This window comes from Aythya fuligula, chromosome 23, assembly GCF_009819795.1.
Source record: "Aythya fuligula isolate bAytFul2 chromosome 23, bAytFul2.pri, whole genome shotgun sequence".
NCBI classification, from domain to species: domain Eukaryota; kingdom Metazoa; phylum Chordata; class Aves; order Anseriformes; family Anatidae; genus Aythya; species Aythya fuligula.
In genome coordinates this window covers 6,411,566-6,425,542 of record NC_045581.1, presented here as the reverse complement: position 1 = coordinate 6,425,542, position 13,977 = coordinate 6,411,566, and the positions used below count along the sequence as shown (strand labels likewise).

General features: G+C 54.1%; 4 protein-coding genes across 4 annotated transcripts; 3 read left to right on the top strand and 1 right to left on the bottom strand.

The window, feature by feature from the left end:
- The first annotated feature begins 39 nt into the window (after window positions 1-39).
- IQCC (IQ motif containing C) lies at window positions 40-3,055 on the top strand. Its single transcript, XM_032202405.1, has 5 exons — window positions 40-333; window positions 516-659; window positions 1,180-1,519; window positions 1,734-1,852; window positions 2,088-3,055. The coding sequence occupies exons 1-5, from the start codon at window positions 40-42 to the stop codon at window positions 2,127-2,129; spliced, it is 939 nt and encodes a 312-aa protein (XP_032058296.1). The 3' UTR covers window positions 2,130-3,055.
- A 357-nt stretch (window positions 3,056-3,412) lies between these two features.
- DCDC2B (doublecortin domain containing 2B) lies at window positions 3,413-5,517 on the top strand. The gene is given in 3 exon segments (XM_032202487.1): window positions 3,413-3,710; window positions 5,025-5,181; window positions 5,352-5,517. Coding segments are annotated over 3 exon segments (621 nt in total).
- A 1,954-nt stretch (window positions 5,518-7,471) lies between these two features.
- TMEM234 (transmembrane protein 234) lies at window positions 7,472-9,509 on the bottom strand. The gene is made up of 5 exons (XM_032202265.1): window positions 9,497-9,509; window positions 8,955-9,106; window positions 8,489-8,555; window positions 8,257-8,349; window positions 7,472-7,793 (listed from the first exon to the last, which is right to left on the bottom strand). Exons 1-5 carry the CDS (start codon window positions 9,507-9,509, stop codon window positions 7,732-7,734), a joined length of 387 nt encoding a protein of 128 aa, XP_032058156.1. The 3' UTR covers window positions 7,472-7,731.
- Window positions 9,510-9,552: 43 nt separating this feature from the next.
- EIF3I (eukaryotic translation initiation factor 3 subunit I) lies at window positions 9,553-13,977 on the top strand. The gene is made up of 11 exons (XM_032202396.1): window positions 9,553-9,616; window positions 10,255-10,347; window positions 10,462-10,549; window positions 11,124-11,189; window positions 11,486-11,635; window positions 11,737-11,864; window positions 12,134-12,244; window positions 12,638-12,727; window positions 12,956-13,029; window positions 13,114-13,206; window positions 13,550-13,977. The coding sequence occupies exons 1-11, from the start codon at window positions 9,614-9,616 to the stop codon at window positions 13,629-13,631; spliced, it is 978 nt and encodes a 325-aa protein (XP_032058287.1). The 5' UTR covers window positions 9,553-9,613; the 3' UTR covers window positions 13,632-13,977.

The window sequence follows — 13,977 nt, the reverse complement described above, 5'->3', positions numbered from 1 at the left end:
CCAGCTGCAAGGAGGAGGCTGCTGCGAGGAGGAGACCCCATGGGATGGGACAGGAGCAGCAGCCACAGCCCCACACGGGGAGGACCCCCCCCAGTGCCCCCACTGCAGGGCCGACGGCGGCGACACCTCAGGCACCCGCCTGGGGGAAAACAGCGGGGACCGGGACCGGGCCCTTCCCCTTTCCCCCCCCTGCCCAGCCCCGCCGCCATCTTGTGGGCCCCCATGGCCGGGCGGGTGACGCCATCGGCCGGTGCCCGCTGCCCCGCGGTGATGGCGGCGGTGGCGGAGGCCGAGCAGTGGCGGCGGCTGCTGGGCGCCGTGACCCGCCTGCAGGTGGGGGTCCCGGGAGGGGGCACAGCGGGAGGGCCGGGCCGGGGCGCGCTGCCATTAAACTGACTTGGCTCCAGGCTCGGCCACGATCGTTTCTTACCCACGGGGGGCCGGGGGTGGATCTTGGGGGTGGCTTTGGGGGTGCTGGGGGGGGCATGGGGCTCCTGAGGTGCCTCTGCCCGCAGGCCTGCGTCAGGGGCTGGCAGCTGCGGCGGCGCTTCAGGAGCTTGCAACAGGAGTACGAGGAGGTGGTGAGGGAGATCGAAGGAGACCTGAGCGAGCTGCAGTGGACGGGACGGTACCTGCCGAGGCCCGTCTTTGTCCCCAAGGTCCGTGCCCGTGGCTGCCAGGGGGGTAGGAGGGTGGGCTGGGGGCTCGGCTGCTCCTGGGGGGAGCATGGACTGGAGGGTGGGTGCCCTGGGTGCTGCTCGCGCTGTGCTGCCACAGGAACCGTCTCTGTCAGCCCTGTGCTCTGTTTCTACCTGAGGAAAGTGATAATTACAGAGCCAAGGCTCTGGCTCGTCCCATTTTGTCACTGAGTCCCTGGCTGAGGGTTCAAACGCCCAGCCTGCTCCTGCAGACCTCACCTCCTTGCACCCACCTCAGCCATTCCTAGCACACAGTCCAACCTGCTCCTGTGATAGCTGAGTGCTGCTATTTAATGCCTTTGCTCCCTCTGGAAGAGAGGCCCTTTAAAAATCTGTGTGCCCCAACCAGGGCATGTCAGTATCGGGGCAGGATTGCTGGGAACAGCAGGTGCCTGGCTGGGACTGAGCCCTGGCCCGCAGCACAGCCCCATTCAGATGTTTCATGTCTGTTTGTTCAGTTTGTCGCATGTTGCTCCTCTAGAATTCACTGCAAGGAAAGTGTTCAGCTGTACAAGAGTCTGTACCGAGTGACAAGGCCAGCACAGAAAAAACAGAGCAGGAGCTGGATGCTTCCGAACCGGAGCGGGACTGGGGCTGCAGCAGCAGTGTGAAACCTCCAGCCCAGCTGCAAATCAAGGAGGACCCGAGCTCCCTGGGTGAATGTGATGTGGCGAGACCCCCAAATCCAGGGGCTGAGGCAGATAAAAGCACTGCAAAGGGGTGCAGTGCCCTAGCAGAGAGCGAGGAGTGGCAGAACAGCAGTGTGTCATCTGTGTGGGACAGCACTGTCCACGAGTCGGAGTCCCTCGAAGCCTGCCTGGGTAAGGGACAGGAGCCCCTGCACTCTGTGGTCAGGGCTGTGCCCTCTGCCCATGTGCTTTGAACAACCTGGCGATGAGCGTGGGTGGCATAGTGTAGGTCCTTGGGGAATCAAAACCTCGAGACTGTACTGGAGAGGTTAGAGAAACTCATTGCAGGACAGATGGTAGCTGCAATGTGAGTGTTCTGGTAATGGTTTCTTCCATTTCTCTGCAGAAATTCCACTTGAGGACATAAAGGAGCTTCCCCGAACTCGGGCTGGCCTCCAGTCCTACAGAAATCACTTGATCATGGAGCTGCTGTGGCTGCAACAAGCTATCGTCAGCCGTAAAAACGTAAGGGCCTGGCCCTGCCTCTTAGGAATCAGGAATGATTCTATGATTCTATAGAATCATATAATTTTTTCATTATTCCATATATGGAATCTATTTCCATGATTCTATAATTCTATGATTCTATGGTCCTGGCTGAGTGTGATGACTTTGCTGGCTAATCTGCAAAGGCAGGTGCTTTCCTGCTTCTCTATACCTGGGATTTAATTGTTAACACTTGATTTTCTTTCTCTTACAGTACCTGAAGCTGAAACAGAGGCTGGGGACTCCTGACCCATAGAAAGGCATTGCCAAGTGTGGGGAACATTTGTGCTGGTGTGGAGGAGCTGCAGCACCACGGCATCACCTCAGGGACAGCAGTAGCCTGATGGGACTACAGCTCCACAGGATGATGTTCTCCATGTCAGATGCATGGGGCAAGAAAGACATTTAATTTATTTTAAATTTGAATAATTGGTCAAAGCAGGGGTTAATTGTCACTGCAGCTTGTGTGCCCTGGAGGGAGTCCCAGGGAGGCCATCCACAAAAACCCTGTTTTTCTTGGCAGAGCTGGGTGGTTCTGGGGTAAATTGAGGCTGGGAAGACTGTTTCATGCAGGAGGTACTCTTTGGCTAGCTGATTGCTTGGGGTGGACCTGAAATGCCTGAAGACAACAGGTACTTTTAATTTGTAGGAATAAGCTCTTCTCCACTGAACTGTGGGTGACCCATACCAGGATCTGAGCTGTATTTTTGGGTTGTCACAGCTCTGGGGTCTCCAGGTGCTCATGGTAGGAACACCTAGTTGAAGTATTGAGTTAGGAGGGAAGTTTCCTAACGTGCAGCTGGTGGGGACAGAACATCAAACCTGACCTTCAGGAGATGAGGTTCCTGACACGCACGTTTCTGGCTGTGTGTGTGGCAGGATCACTTGGAGAAAATGCCTCACGCTCCAGGGAGCAAGTAAGGAGTTAAGGGGTTGGTGCTGTGCTTTGAGAGCACTTCATTTGTAGAGATATTTTTTATTTTTTTTTTTTACCTTTGTACTAGTTCAGGGATATTAAAAGGGGGACTTCCTGCATGTTGCTCTGGTTCCTCACAGGGACCCTGAGTCTCACGTGCAAACACTCTGTTTCTATGCTCTGAGTGGGCGCTGTTATTGTATGGCAGAGATATCTTTCTGTTCCTGATGACACCGACTGTATGTGAATAAAAAGTTTTTCTGCAGCTTGTCTGTGAATCTGCCTATTCTTTCCTGCCCTTCTGCTCCTGGCCTCTAAGCCATTAATCGGAGCCTGGTGGCCACAGTACTCGACGTGCAGTGAGGGTGAGGTTGAGGAGCCGTGTGGTTCCTGGCTCTCAGATATCAAGGTGTTTGCAGGTTGTTTGATGTGGCCTCCGGACTGGCCCACAGCTTCCTCCTGCTGGGCCCGCAGCCCTGGAGACGGCCAGTTGCTCAGGGGACTGCTGGGGAGGGACAGCAGAACACGAAGACGGCTGCTCAGAAGGCTTCAGGCTGGGCAGGAGGCTGACCACAGCTCTCCTCCGTGCTCTGCGCTGGTTCCTGGGGCTTTGACCCACGGGGATGAGCTCCAGAGGCTTAACTCTGGCACCTCCAGCCAAGAACGTGGTGGTGTACCGCAACGGTGACCCCTTTTTCCACGGGAAGAAGTTCGTGGTGAACCAGCGGCGGTTCCTGACCTTCGAGGCGTTTCTGAAGGAGGTGACCAGGAGCATTCAGGCGCCCCTGGCCGTGAGGAATCTCTACACCCCCAGGCACGGCCACCGCATCGTGGAGCTGGGGGACCTGCAGGACGGGCGTCAGTACGTGGCTGCGGGGTTTGAGAAGTTCAAAAGGCTCAAGTGAGTAGGTGGTCCTTCGGTCCCAGGCTTCGGTTTAGTGGAGGTGTTTGTTTTTGGTTTTTTTTTTTCAATCCTGCATGAAGCAGAGCTGTTCTGGTTCATCCTGAAATACAGAAGGCTAAAGGAATACAACATTCTGGATATCTTTACCATGGATATTTGAACTCGTCTGTGATTGATGGGGAATTTATTAAACATAACAGACTTTAGAGTGAAATTCTGTAAGCCCCTGAGACGTGGCACATAGAGGATTGTTTCTAAAGTGACCTAAATAATAAGCACATCTGGTGATGATGCACCAGGTCAGAGCAGTTGGCCATTTCCTTACTGCTCTTCAGTCAGTCGTGGCCCAGTTGGTATGTGGAGTGTCATCTCCTTGTTCCCACAGCTATTTAGACCAGGGAAGGAAGGAGCTCCGTGGGACCAGTAACAGCAGCGGCGTGCTGGTGAGTCTGAGCTGAGTGGGGACGGGCAGGAATGCAGAAGGGGGGAGGTGTGAGAGACATGGAGGCTGGCACTGATCAATCAAAAGTTGAGGTTTAAGGCTGCAAGGTGCCCAGTGGAGATCAGGTAAAAATACCACAGGAATCAGTAGGCTGATGTGTGTGTGAGGGGCTGCTGCTGGGTACCTTCCTCCCATCTCAGCCGTGCAGGGGAAGGATCTGTGCACAGAGGTTCTCTGGCAATTCTGGAACGCTCTCAGCTCTGTGAAGAGCCTCTCCAGGCCTTGATGTTGCTGACAACAAACCCCACCTAGCAGCAGCAAACACGAAGGCAGGGCAGACAGCTCCTGGTGCAGAAAAGGGAACAGCCCTGGGAGGCTCAGTGCCAGGGCTGTGCTGTTTTTTTGCACTGACCTTGTCTCCAGTCCCGCACCGTAGCTCCCTGGAAGTCAAACATCGCAGCACGACGGCAGAAGCACACCCACCTTGCCATACAGTAAGTGCCTCAGTGTTTTCTCCTTGGAGGGTCTTTGGGAATGCTTCTGAAGGGAATTTGTTGTAAATACTGTCAGGCATCTGCCTGTTTCCCCTCCCTTCCACATACTGTCTCCTTTGGGAAATTGAACAGAGATGCTGGTGGCACAGTTACAGCTGTCACAGTGTCCAGTGATGGTCTTAGATGAGGAGCTGCCAGGGGTGGGGAGAATTGATGTCTTCATAGCCGTTAATGGAACATTTCTGCTCATTTCTGGCTGGTTGTGGCCCACAGGGTGGTGCGTGTGATCTGCTGATTGTAAGGGGCTGTCAGCGGCTGTGGGGCTGAGATGTGTGAAAAGTCTTGGGACTGCGAGTGCTGTGTTCACGGGAGCTGCAGGAACTCTGGCTCATGGCATGCTCTGGGCTGTTTCTGCTGCAGTGTTTTCCGGAATGGGGATTTGCTGAGCCCTCCTTTCCAGCTGCTGTTCTCTCCGAGTGCCCCGCTGCAGTGGGACACGCTCCTGGCTGTGCTGACAGCAAAAGCTGATCTGCGCAGCGGAGCTGTTAACAGGTGGGTGTCTGGACAAGGCACTGCTCCATCTTCCCTCTTTATGGCCAGGAACATAAGCAGCACTTAATAAATAGCACACAGGACTGGGAGCTTAGTGCTTCCACACCGAGGGGCTGCTCACTGCCTTGTGGCTTTCCCCAGTGTCAAACCCTTTGCTGTCTTTTCCCAAGGCTCTGCAGGCTGGATGGCACGCAGGTGCTTGGCAAGGAGGAGCTGGTGAATGGCGGTTACTACGTGGCTGTGGGGGATGAGGAGTACAAAAAACTGCCTTACTTTGAGCTGCTGGTGCCCCAGGATTCCACACGCAGGACACCGTGGTACGTAGGCTGTGGCTGAGAGGTTTAAATGTTCATCTCCATGGTGCTCTTTGGCTACAGATATCCTTAGCCCTCCCATTCAGCACTGTCACAGGTCCTGCAGCTCGCTTCTGCCTGATGCTGAGAACCTGCTTCTTTTTTTGTTTTAGGAACCATCCAGATAGACACAAAAAGCACAGCAGAAAGGTGGGTGGCTCGGCTGGCACAGGACTGTGTGTGCTATGATCACAGCTGCTCTGTGTAGACATCCATGAGATGAAGCCGTGGATGTGTGCAGCAGTCTCCCTCCCCAACTGCCATGGTTACGGCATCCTTGCTTGGCACCAGCCTTGTGTGAACACGTTAAGAACAGTTTGTAGCAGTTGCTTGGGAAAGTGCACAGCGCTGCGCTTCCCCCCAGAATGTGTAAAGATGGAAGTAACCACCAGGGGGAACTTCTGACACCAGAGGAAGCGTAGCCACAGTGCTCTGCGTTTTAGAAAGCCAAAAGATTGTCATCTGGGTCATGAACATTTCCCTTCTGAAGCACGTTACAGCTCCCCACGACAGTAAAGATATAAAAGGCTTTATTGTATGTATATATATATATAATTTATTTATTTATTTATTTATTTTTGGTGTGTATGTGCCCTATTTCTATCCTTACTCCTCTACCAGAGAGTTGCAGAGACTGTAGAACAACTTACACTAAAAGCCCAAGCAGTTTACAGCAGTATTTATTCCACTTAATGTGTCTGGGCAGTGTGTAAGATCCCTTGTGGCTGTGTTCTGATTTCTTGCGCTAAAACTCAGTACCCCCAGATACAACTTGTTAATTAGAACTTGCCTGTAGCTAGGTGAAGCTTTGAAGCTGTCATGGAATAAACATGTAATTCCTAAAATGCCTGAATGTATTTGTTAAATAATAATGAGCTTTACACTTTTTTAAAAAGGGAAAAGTCTCTGTTTTCATTTTACAGAATTTTGTTTTAAAATGTCTGAAAGATGCTTATTGTTCATGGGGCATTTGTGGCTTAAACTTGTCATAAGCACACTAAGAATTGATATAAGGGGATGACGTGCGTCATACTATAGCTGATTCACCGTTCTGCCTAGGTAGTCTCATTAGACTAATTAGAACTTCAAAAGAAAAGAGCTCCTTTGAACTGAAGTTAGAGAAAGCCCTAGTGAAGAATTAGCTACCAGGTAGTGACGTCTGGGCTCAGCAGGGAGCCTGATGCTGCAATTTGCTTTAGGAGCTCTGCTCTACAGTCAGAATTATCTGGGTGCCATAGCTCTGCTCTGCAGCGGGAGGGGTTATTAGGTCTTAAAATTACCTTTGAATTTAACGTAGAGACCCAGGTCTGCACACCAAAGCCTGGGTAAGACTAGAAACAATCCACGAATTTAGTCCCAGAAGCTTTCTGTAACAGCAAAGTGCCGCATTAATAACTGTATTTTTTCTTCTTTCTACAAAAAGGCAAGGACTGCAGGCACAGCACAAAAGCCCGCGGCAGGGAGAAGGGATGGCAGCGATGCTGAGGGTGAGGATCACTGAATGATGTTTTCCCTCGGCAGCAATCCTGCTCTGAAGAGCTCACAAAGGGACGGTGATGGGAGGACAGCGAGGTACGCTGCTGTCTGCCTGGCTGCAGATAACAAAAGCATGGGAGTCTGAGGTCTGTGTAACATTATAGACTGGCCAAGCTTTTTGGTGAATTAACAGACTCTTAGCAGGCACCCGAATTATCTGGGCTTGAGAAAGACTACCAGTGAACCACGAACCAGATGCACATTTCTATTAAACAATGCAAAACGTTCCTCCTTTCCTCAGCTCTGTGGGTGGTGATGTGGCAGAGAACAGGGCTGCTTTTCTGAGCTTTAATTTAAAAAAGCAGTTTGTAGCTGAACTTGGGAAGTAAGAATTACCACACAGAACATACTCCTTTCTAACAAAAGATTCCTTCCATACAAAGTCAGTCGATCCCAGAAGGTCCATTTGAATTATTTATTAGAAAGTTATTACCCCTCCTCCCATCCCTGCTTTAAAACACCCACAGAAAAAAAATCCTTAAGACATTAAATAAGCTGTCCTTGCACTATGCCTTGCTCCACCCTGGCGCTTGGTGCATCCAATCCATGCTCCAGGTGTGTCAGAATGAGAGCCAAGCGGTCAGCAGCTGAGCCAGGAGCTCCCCTCATGACACGAGGTCACCTTTAAATGCGTTCTCTTCCTCTGCTTGCTGCACCTTGGTCACGAACCAGCCACGCAGAGTGTGACACCCAGGAGGGTGAGTGCCATTCCTGCCACGGCCCCTGCAGAGGCAAAGCACAGCGTGTTCCTACAGCTATTTTGCCAGGCTCTGGGCTTTAACTTTTCATCTTCCTGCCATTTTCTGACTTTCTCAGCAAAATAATGTTATGGGATGGAGTGAAGGATGGGAAGGGGTATGAGTAGTCACGTTTTGGGGCTTACAGGGCATCCTGTTTCAAAGTGGGCATATTCCTTAGTGTTTCTCTTATGGTTAAGCAGTTAGGTAGAGGCTCAGGCCTGTAAATTCTGCTCACTTAGAACAGCCAATTCAAATTCACTTGCCCTACTCACGTACACATCAGTTTCACTTCCTTTCCAGCTTCCTAGCCAGAACTACCACTTAACTAGTTACAGGGCTTGTGTCCACATTTGCTGGTTTTCAGGAAAACAGAGGGGAACACGCAACTCTAAGTTAGCACACAGATGCAGGAGACAGTAGGACAAAATGTTTTAAGTGTAACTCACTTTTACCACCGATATCCTCTCCCAGCATCCTCCCAGTCACCAAAGTGAAGATCAAAGCCAGGGAGTTACAGAGCGGTACCGCCAGGGACAGGTCTGAAAATGAGCAGCGTAACACAAACAGATTGTTACAAGACATCTGACTGAACACCAAGCAGGTCACCAAACTAATCACTAACACGGTTCCTCCCCCAAATCCCAATCAACCCACTCCACAAAAGCAACGACAGCTGACCTGCAGAGGCCAAGGTGAGGTAGAAGAGCAGCGATCCGCACTGATTGAGCAGGAAGGGCACCATGTACTGCAGGAAGAGCACAGCCCGTCAGTCACGGCACGGAAACCACCACAAGCCCCCCAATGAGCAGCAGAGCCCCGACCCCCTTGTTCTGTGCCATGTTTGGGGGTGGAAATGCAGCCCACCACTGACTGCTGCCAGCCACGAGCTGTTCAGTGCCTGAGTTCCCCAATCTGCAGGTGGCAGGCAGGGCTTACTTTGTGTAAAAAGTGAGGATTAACGACCTGCTTTCTACAAAGCAGTCAGAATTCTGCACAGGAAGAGCAGCACTATGGGCAAGTAAATGAAATATTACAGAGGATAACTTATTCTTCAGACAGAAGGAACATTTAACAATTTAAATAAAGGTATCTAGTGCAGAAGCACACAGGAACGATCCCGTGACGCCCCCGGCTCAGGCCTCACCTTGTAGTTGAGGCCCAGGAAGCGGATCTCAGCCAGCAGCTGCCGCAGGCGGCTCCGGTGCCGCAGCTCCTCCAGCCCCGCCGCGCCCGTCCGCAGGAAGGGCCCGGTGCTGCCCCACAGCGCGGCCACCAGCAGCAGCACCGCCGCCTCCCCTGCGCCACAACAGCCTCAGCTCAGCAGCCCCGGGGGACGCGGACCCAGCAGCGGCCCCTCGGCCCGCCCCGGCTCAGCCTCTCCCCCCCGCACGGGGCCTGCCCTAACCCGGGGAGGCCCCGAGCGACCCCTCAGGGGGAGCCCCGGGCCGGGCCTGCTGCCCCCAGCCCCCCGGGGCCGGCCCCTTCAGGGCCCTGCTCGCAACCATTGGGGCCTGAGGCCCAGCCCACGGCCGCGTCCCCTCGGGGAAGGCCCCAAAGCCCCAAATCCACGACTGCGTCCCCCCCACAGCCTCCCCGTGTCCCTCTCCCGCCGCCCACCGAGCCCCGGCCCGGCCCGAGCCGCCCGCCGCCATCCCCGCTCCCTCGGCCTCCATCCCGGAAGCGCACCCGCGGTCGCCATGGCAACGGCGCCGGAAGTTCCGCCGGCCGCGCGCCCTCCGACCCGGAAGTGGTGACCGGGGCCTCTTCGTCTGGCTGAGCCTCGGCATCGGCAGCGCCGCCGCCATGGTGGGAGCGGGGAGGGGGCCGTGAGGGGCTGTGGGGGGGCTATGAGGGGGTTATAAGGGGTTGGTGAGGGGCTATGGGGGGTTGGGGAGGGGCTGTGAGGTGTTTATGGGGGGCTGTGAGGGGGTACGAGGGGTTTGTGAGGGGTTGTTCGGGTGGAGGAGGGGCTGTGGGGGACTCTGAGGGGTTTTGGGTGGCTCTGAGGGGTTGATGGGAGGTTGTGGGGAGCTGTGAGGGGTTTTGGGTGGCTCTGAGGGGTTGGTGGGGGGTTGTTCGGGTGGTGAGGGGGCTTTGGGGGGCTCTGAGGGAGCGGAAAGGGGCAGTAAGGGGTTGTGGGGGGCTACAGTGGGGCTCGGAGAGGTAGGTGAAGGGCTGTGAGGGGTTTATGAGGGGTTGTGGGGGGCTATGGGGGACTGTGAGGGGTTGTTTGGGTGGTGAGGGGGCTCTGGGGGACTATGAGGGAGCAGTGAGGGGTTGGTGAAGGGTTATGGGGGGCTGTGAGGGGTTGGAGAGGGGCTGTGAGGGATTATTCAGGTGGTGCAGGCCCTGGTGGGGGTTCCTGGGCTGTGACAGCCAGGTGGTGGATCCTGGCCAGGTCCCTCATCCCTTTCCAACCCCAGCTGTCACCTCCCTCCCCACAGAAGCCGATCCTGCTGCAGGGCCATGAGCGCTCCATCACGCAGATCAAGTACAACCGCGAGGGAGACCTGCTCTTCACCGTGGCCAAAGACCCCGTGAGTGTGGCGTGAATCAACCCCCGTCCTCCTCGGGTGGTGGGAAGGGGCGGCGGTGGGTTAGCGAGCCTCCTGAGGAGGTCTGCGTGGTGAGGGCTTCTCTCCTTCCCCCAGATCGTCAACGTTTGGTACTCGGTGAACGGGGAGCGGCTCGGCACGTACAATGGCCACACGGGAGCCGTGTGGTGCGTGGATGCAGACTGTATCTTTTGGCCGGCGAAACCAGTTTGTCTGTGCCCTGCTTATTAGTTTGAGTGATTCAGCTCAGCCGTTCCTTTCAGCTGCTGCCGTGTGACAGGCCTGGAGGCCACGTGGTGCATTTAACTTGCCCTGACTCCATCTCTTGGATGTTTTTGCTGCTTTTTCTTTCTGGGGTGTTGTTTGGAGTAGCGTGTGCTGTGACACCTGCTCGCATTCGTGCTTGAGGTGGGCCAGGGAGCTCAAGGAAGGTGTCCGAGTTGCACACAATCTTCCCTCTCCATTGTGGGTAGGGCATAGCAGAGGTGAAAACGTACAAAGGTTTTGTTAAGGCGAGGAATGAAGCCTTTTTAGCCTTTTTCTCACCATTTCAGGAGGAAAGCTGTGGGTTTTATAGTAGGAACACTGGGACTCGCTGTCTGTACTGGACCTTTGCCATTCCTGTAATGGAATTTGCTCAATCTCAGCAATTTCTCGCTGTAATGCACCCTTGTGACCTTGTGTATAAATACTTTCTGGGTATCTAAACAGCTTCTGGGGGCTACAAACACGCTGATGTTCCTTAACTGGTGACCTAGGGGACACCCGACACGTGCTCACTGGCTCTGCAGATAACAGCTGTCGGCTCTGGGACTGTGAAACAGGTACGGCTCCCGTGGGGACCTCCCCCACGCCACGTCTGGCTCCCAGCTCTGTCCTGCTCTAGAGTCTGTGTGCAACGTCTGCTTGTTTGATCCCTGAAAGGGCTGAATCCTAACAAGTGTGTGTGCACACCTAATTTCTAGGGAACATTTGGCCAATTTACTCACCTCCTGTTTAGTCTGAGCGTACAGTCAGTGCCTCAGCTCATCGGTTCTGCCTGATACCCTGCCCACTCGGTCACTTTGGTGAATTTTGCAGTGCAGGCCCCAGTGAGTGACTGTTTCTGCTCTGTGTGCAGGAAAGCAGCTTGCCCTGGTGAAGACCAGCTCGGCGGTGAGGACGTGTGGCTTTGACTTTGGAGGGAACATCATCATGTTTTCCACGGACAAGCAGATGGGCTACCAGTGTTTCGTCAGCTTCTTTGACCTGCGGGACCCCAGCCAGATTGGTGAGGAATCCGAGCCTGCAGCAGGGAGCAAGGGGAAGCACTGACGGCCAGAGCTGGTGCCATGCTGTCTGTCTGTCTGTCTCCTTCCTTCCTTCCTGCAGAGAACAACGAGCCTTACATGAAAATCCCCTGCAGCGACTCGAAAATCACCAGTGCAGTGTGGGGCCCCCTGGGGGAGTTCATCATCGCAGGCCACGAAAGCGGGGAGCTCAACCAGTTCAGCGCCAAGGTCGGTGCCACGAGGGGCAGCATCTCCTCCGCCAGCAGGGCGTGGGGAGGACGCTGCAGCATTCCTGAGTGGTCACGGGGCAGAACGTGGGCTTCTTGGCTCAAACCAGCAGCCTCGTGGAAGGATAGTGAAAATATGTGGTTCCCTTGAGCCAGGCTGACGTAGAAATGCCTGCCCTAGTGCTGACAGCGATGCCTCCTAAATTGTTTTCACTGGGGAAGTGTGCTGGCTGTGTTTGCTCACTGAACGTGCCTTCTTTGACCCTCCAGTCAGGGGAGCAGCTCTCAAACATCAAGGAGCACACCAAGCAAATCAACGACATCCAGACCTCCAGGGACATGACCATGTTCATCACCGCCTCCAAGGACAACACAGCCAAGGTGAGGCCTCTTGTTAACACAGCCAGCTGCTGCACCTGCTGGTAGAGACTGCCTCAGGGGTCTGCTCCTGGGAAATCTGAGCGAGTGTGAAGTCAAATTGGGTGGGAGACTTCAGTGGGAATGGGGAGGCATCGCCACGTTAAACTAGCATCAACAAAATGAAGGCTGCAGTGTGCTACCTGCAGAAGGTGTAAAGGTGACGGTTACCTCGGGCAGGTATTTGGGGATTCTGGAGAAATGCCTTTGGGTTTTGGGTGCCTGTGAGCAGCTTCAGTGCTAATACCTGCTTGTGTGAGGACTGGCAGCCAGGGGCTGGGGTTTGTATGAGTTAATTGGGCTGCACGGCCTTTGGAACATAACTAACTCTCTCTCTCTCTTCCTTTTGCCTCTTAGCTCTTTGACTGCACGACACTGGAACATTTGAAGACCTTCCGGACCGAGCGACCGGTGAACTCTGCCGCACTCTCCCCCATTTTTGATCACGTAAGAACCCCACTCGTGATGGTCTTACTGCAACTCCTGCCTTGTCCCAGGTCCCCTTGTCTCCAAGTGTGGCAGAGAGGCAGGAACTTCTCAGGGCCCATCGATGAGCTCCTGGGCTTTGCTGGCGTGGTGGGAGGCTTCCCCAGGGCTGGGCTCCCTCCTTCCCTGCCTGCTGCTGCGCGCGTTGTGCAAGCAGTCCTGCAGTGTCGTGGCCTCTGCTCTTTGCAGGTCGTGCTTGGTGGTGGGCAAGAGGCCATGGATGTGACCACGACCTCCACCAGGATTGGCAAATTTGAGGCGAGGTTGGTGCTTTACAATTGTGGAGGTTTTTTGAGGAAACCCTGATTGTGTCCCGAACCAGGCTCCTGACTTCTTCCTTCTCCCAGGTTCTTCCACTTGGCTTTTGAAGAAGAGTTTGGCAGAGTGAAGGGGCATTTTGGTCCGATAAACAGTGTCGCTTTTCACCCCGATGGAAAGAGGTAAGGAATTTTGCAGATCTTCCAGCATGCTCAAATCAAACCTAGCCTGTGCTTTGGTTAGGATATGGCTGGGCTCACAGGAGCTCTGCAGTGGGAATGAAGCCAGCACCTTCCCCAGTTCTCTCATTCCAACCCTGCTGCCTCCTGTCAGGCTGGCTCTGGGGGTCATTTACACGCTGCTGCACTTTTTGCTGTGTTACTGATATTTTTTTTCATCTTGTGACTATTTCTTAGCTTTCGGAGGGTGTTGTGAGAACAGATTCCATCTCTTGCTGGTATAAAGCTGGACGCAGTGTGCTCCTGACAGGACTGATGACTTTCTCATCTTTTTTTTCCCATACAGTTACAGCAGTGGTGGTGAGGACGGCTACGTTCGCATCCACTACTTCGATCCCCAGTACTTCGAGTTCGAGTTTGAAGCTTAAAGGAGGGCGTCCTCTCCTCTTCTTCCCTCTTCCCATCCGTTGCCCAGCCCATTGGCTCCTGAGCAGAACTCTTGTAAGGCCTGAAGTTGGTTTGCTCCACAGGAGGCAGCAGGAAGCAGCAGCAAACTCAGGGGCTGTATGGAGGTGGGCATCTAGAACCCCAGCCAGCTCAAAGCAGCACAGCCTGGGGCTTTCTCAGGAGGTAGAGCAAAGGTGAGGAAAGGAGCTGGGTTGGCTGCCTGCCTGCCCCTGTGGATGCTAACTTCCTGGCCTGCTGGGCATATTTATATACCAGTGGAGGAAAAAAAAAATGGGCAGGAAATTAATAAATATTTTCTAAACGCCA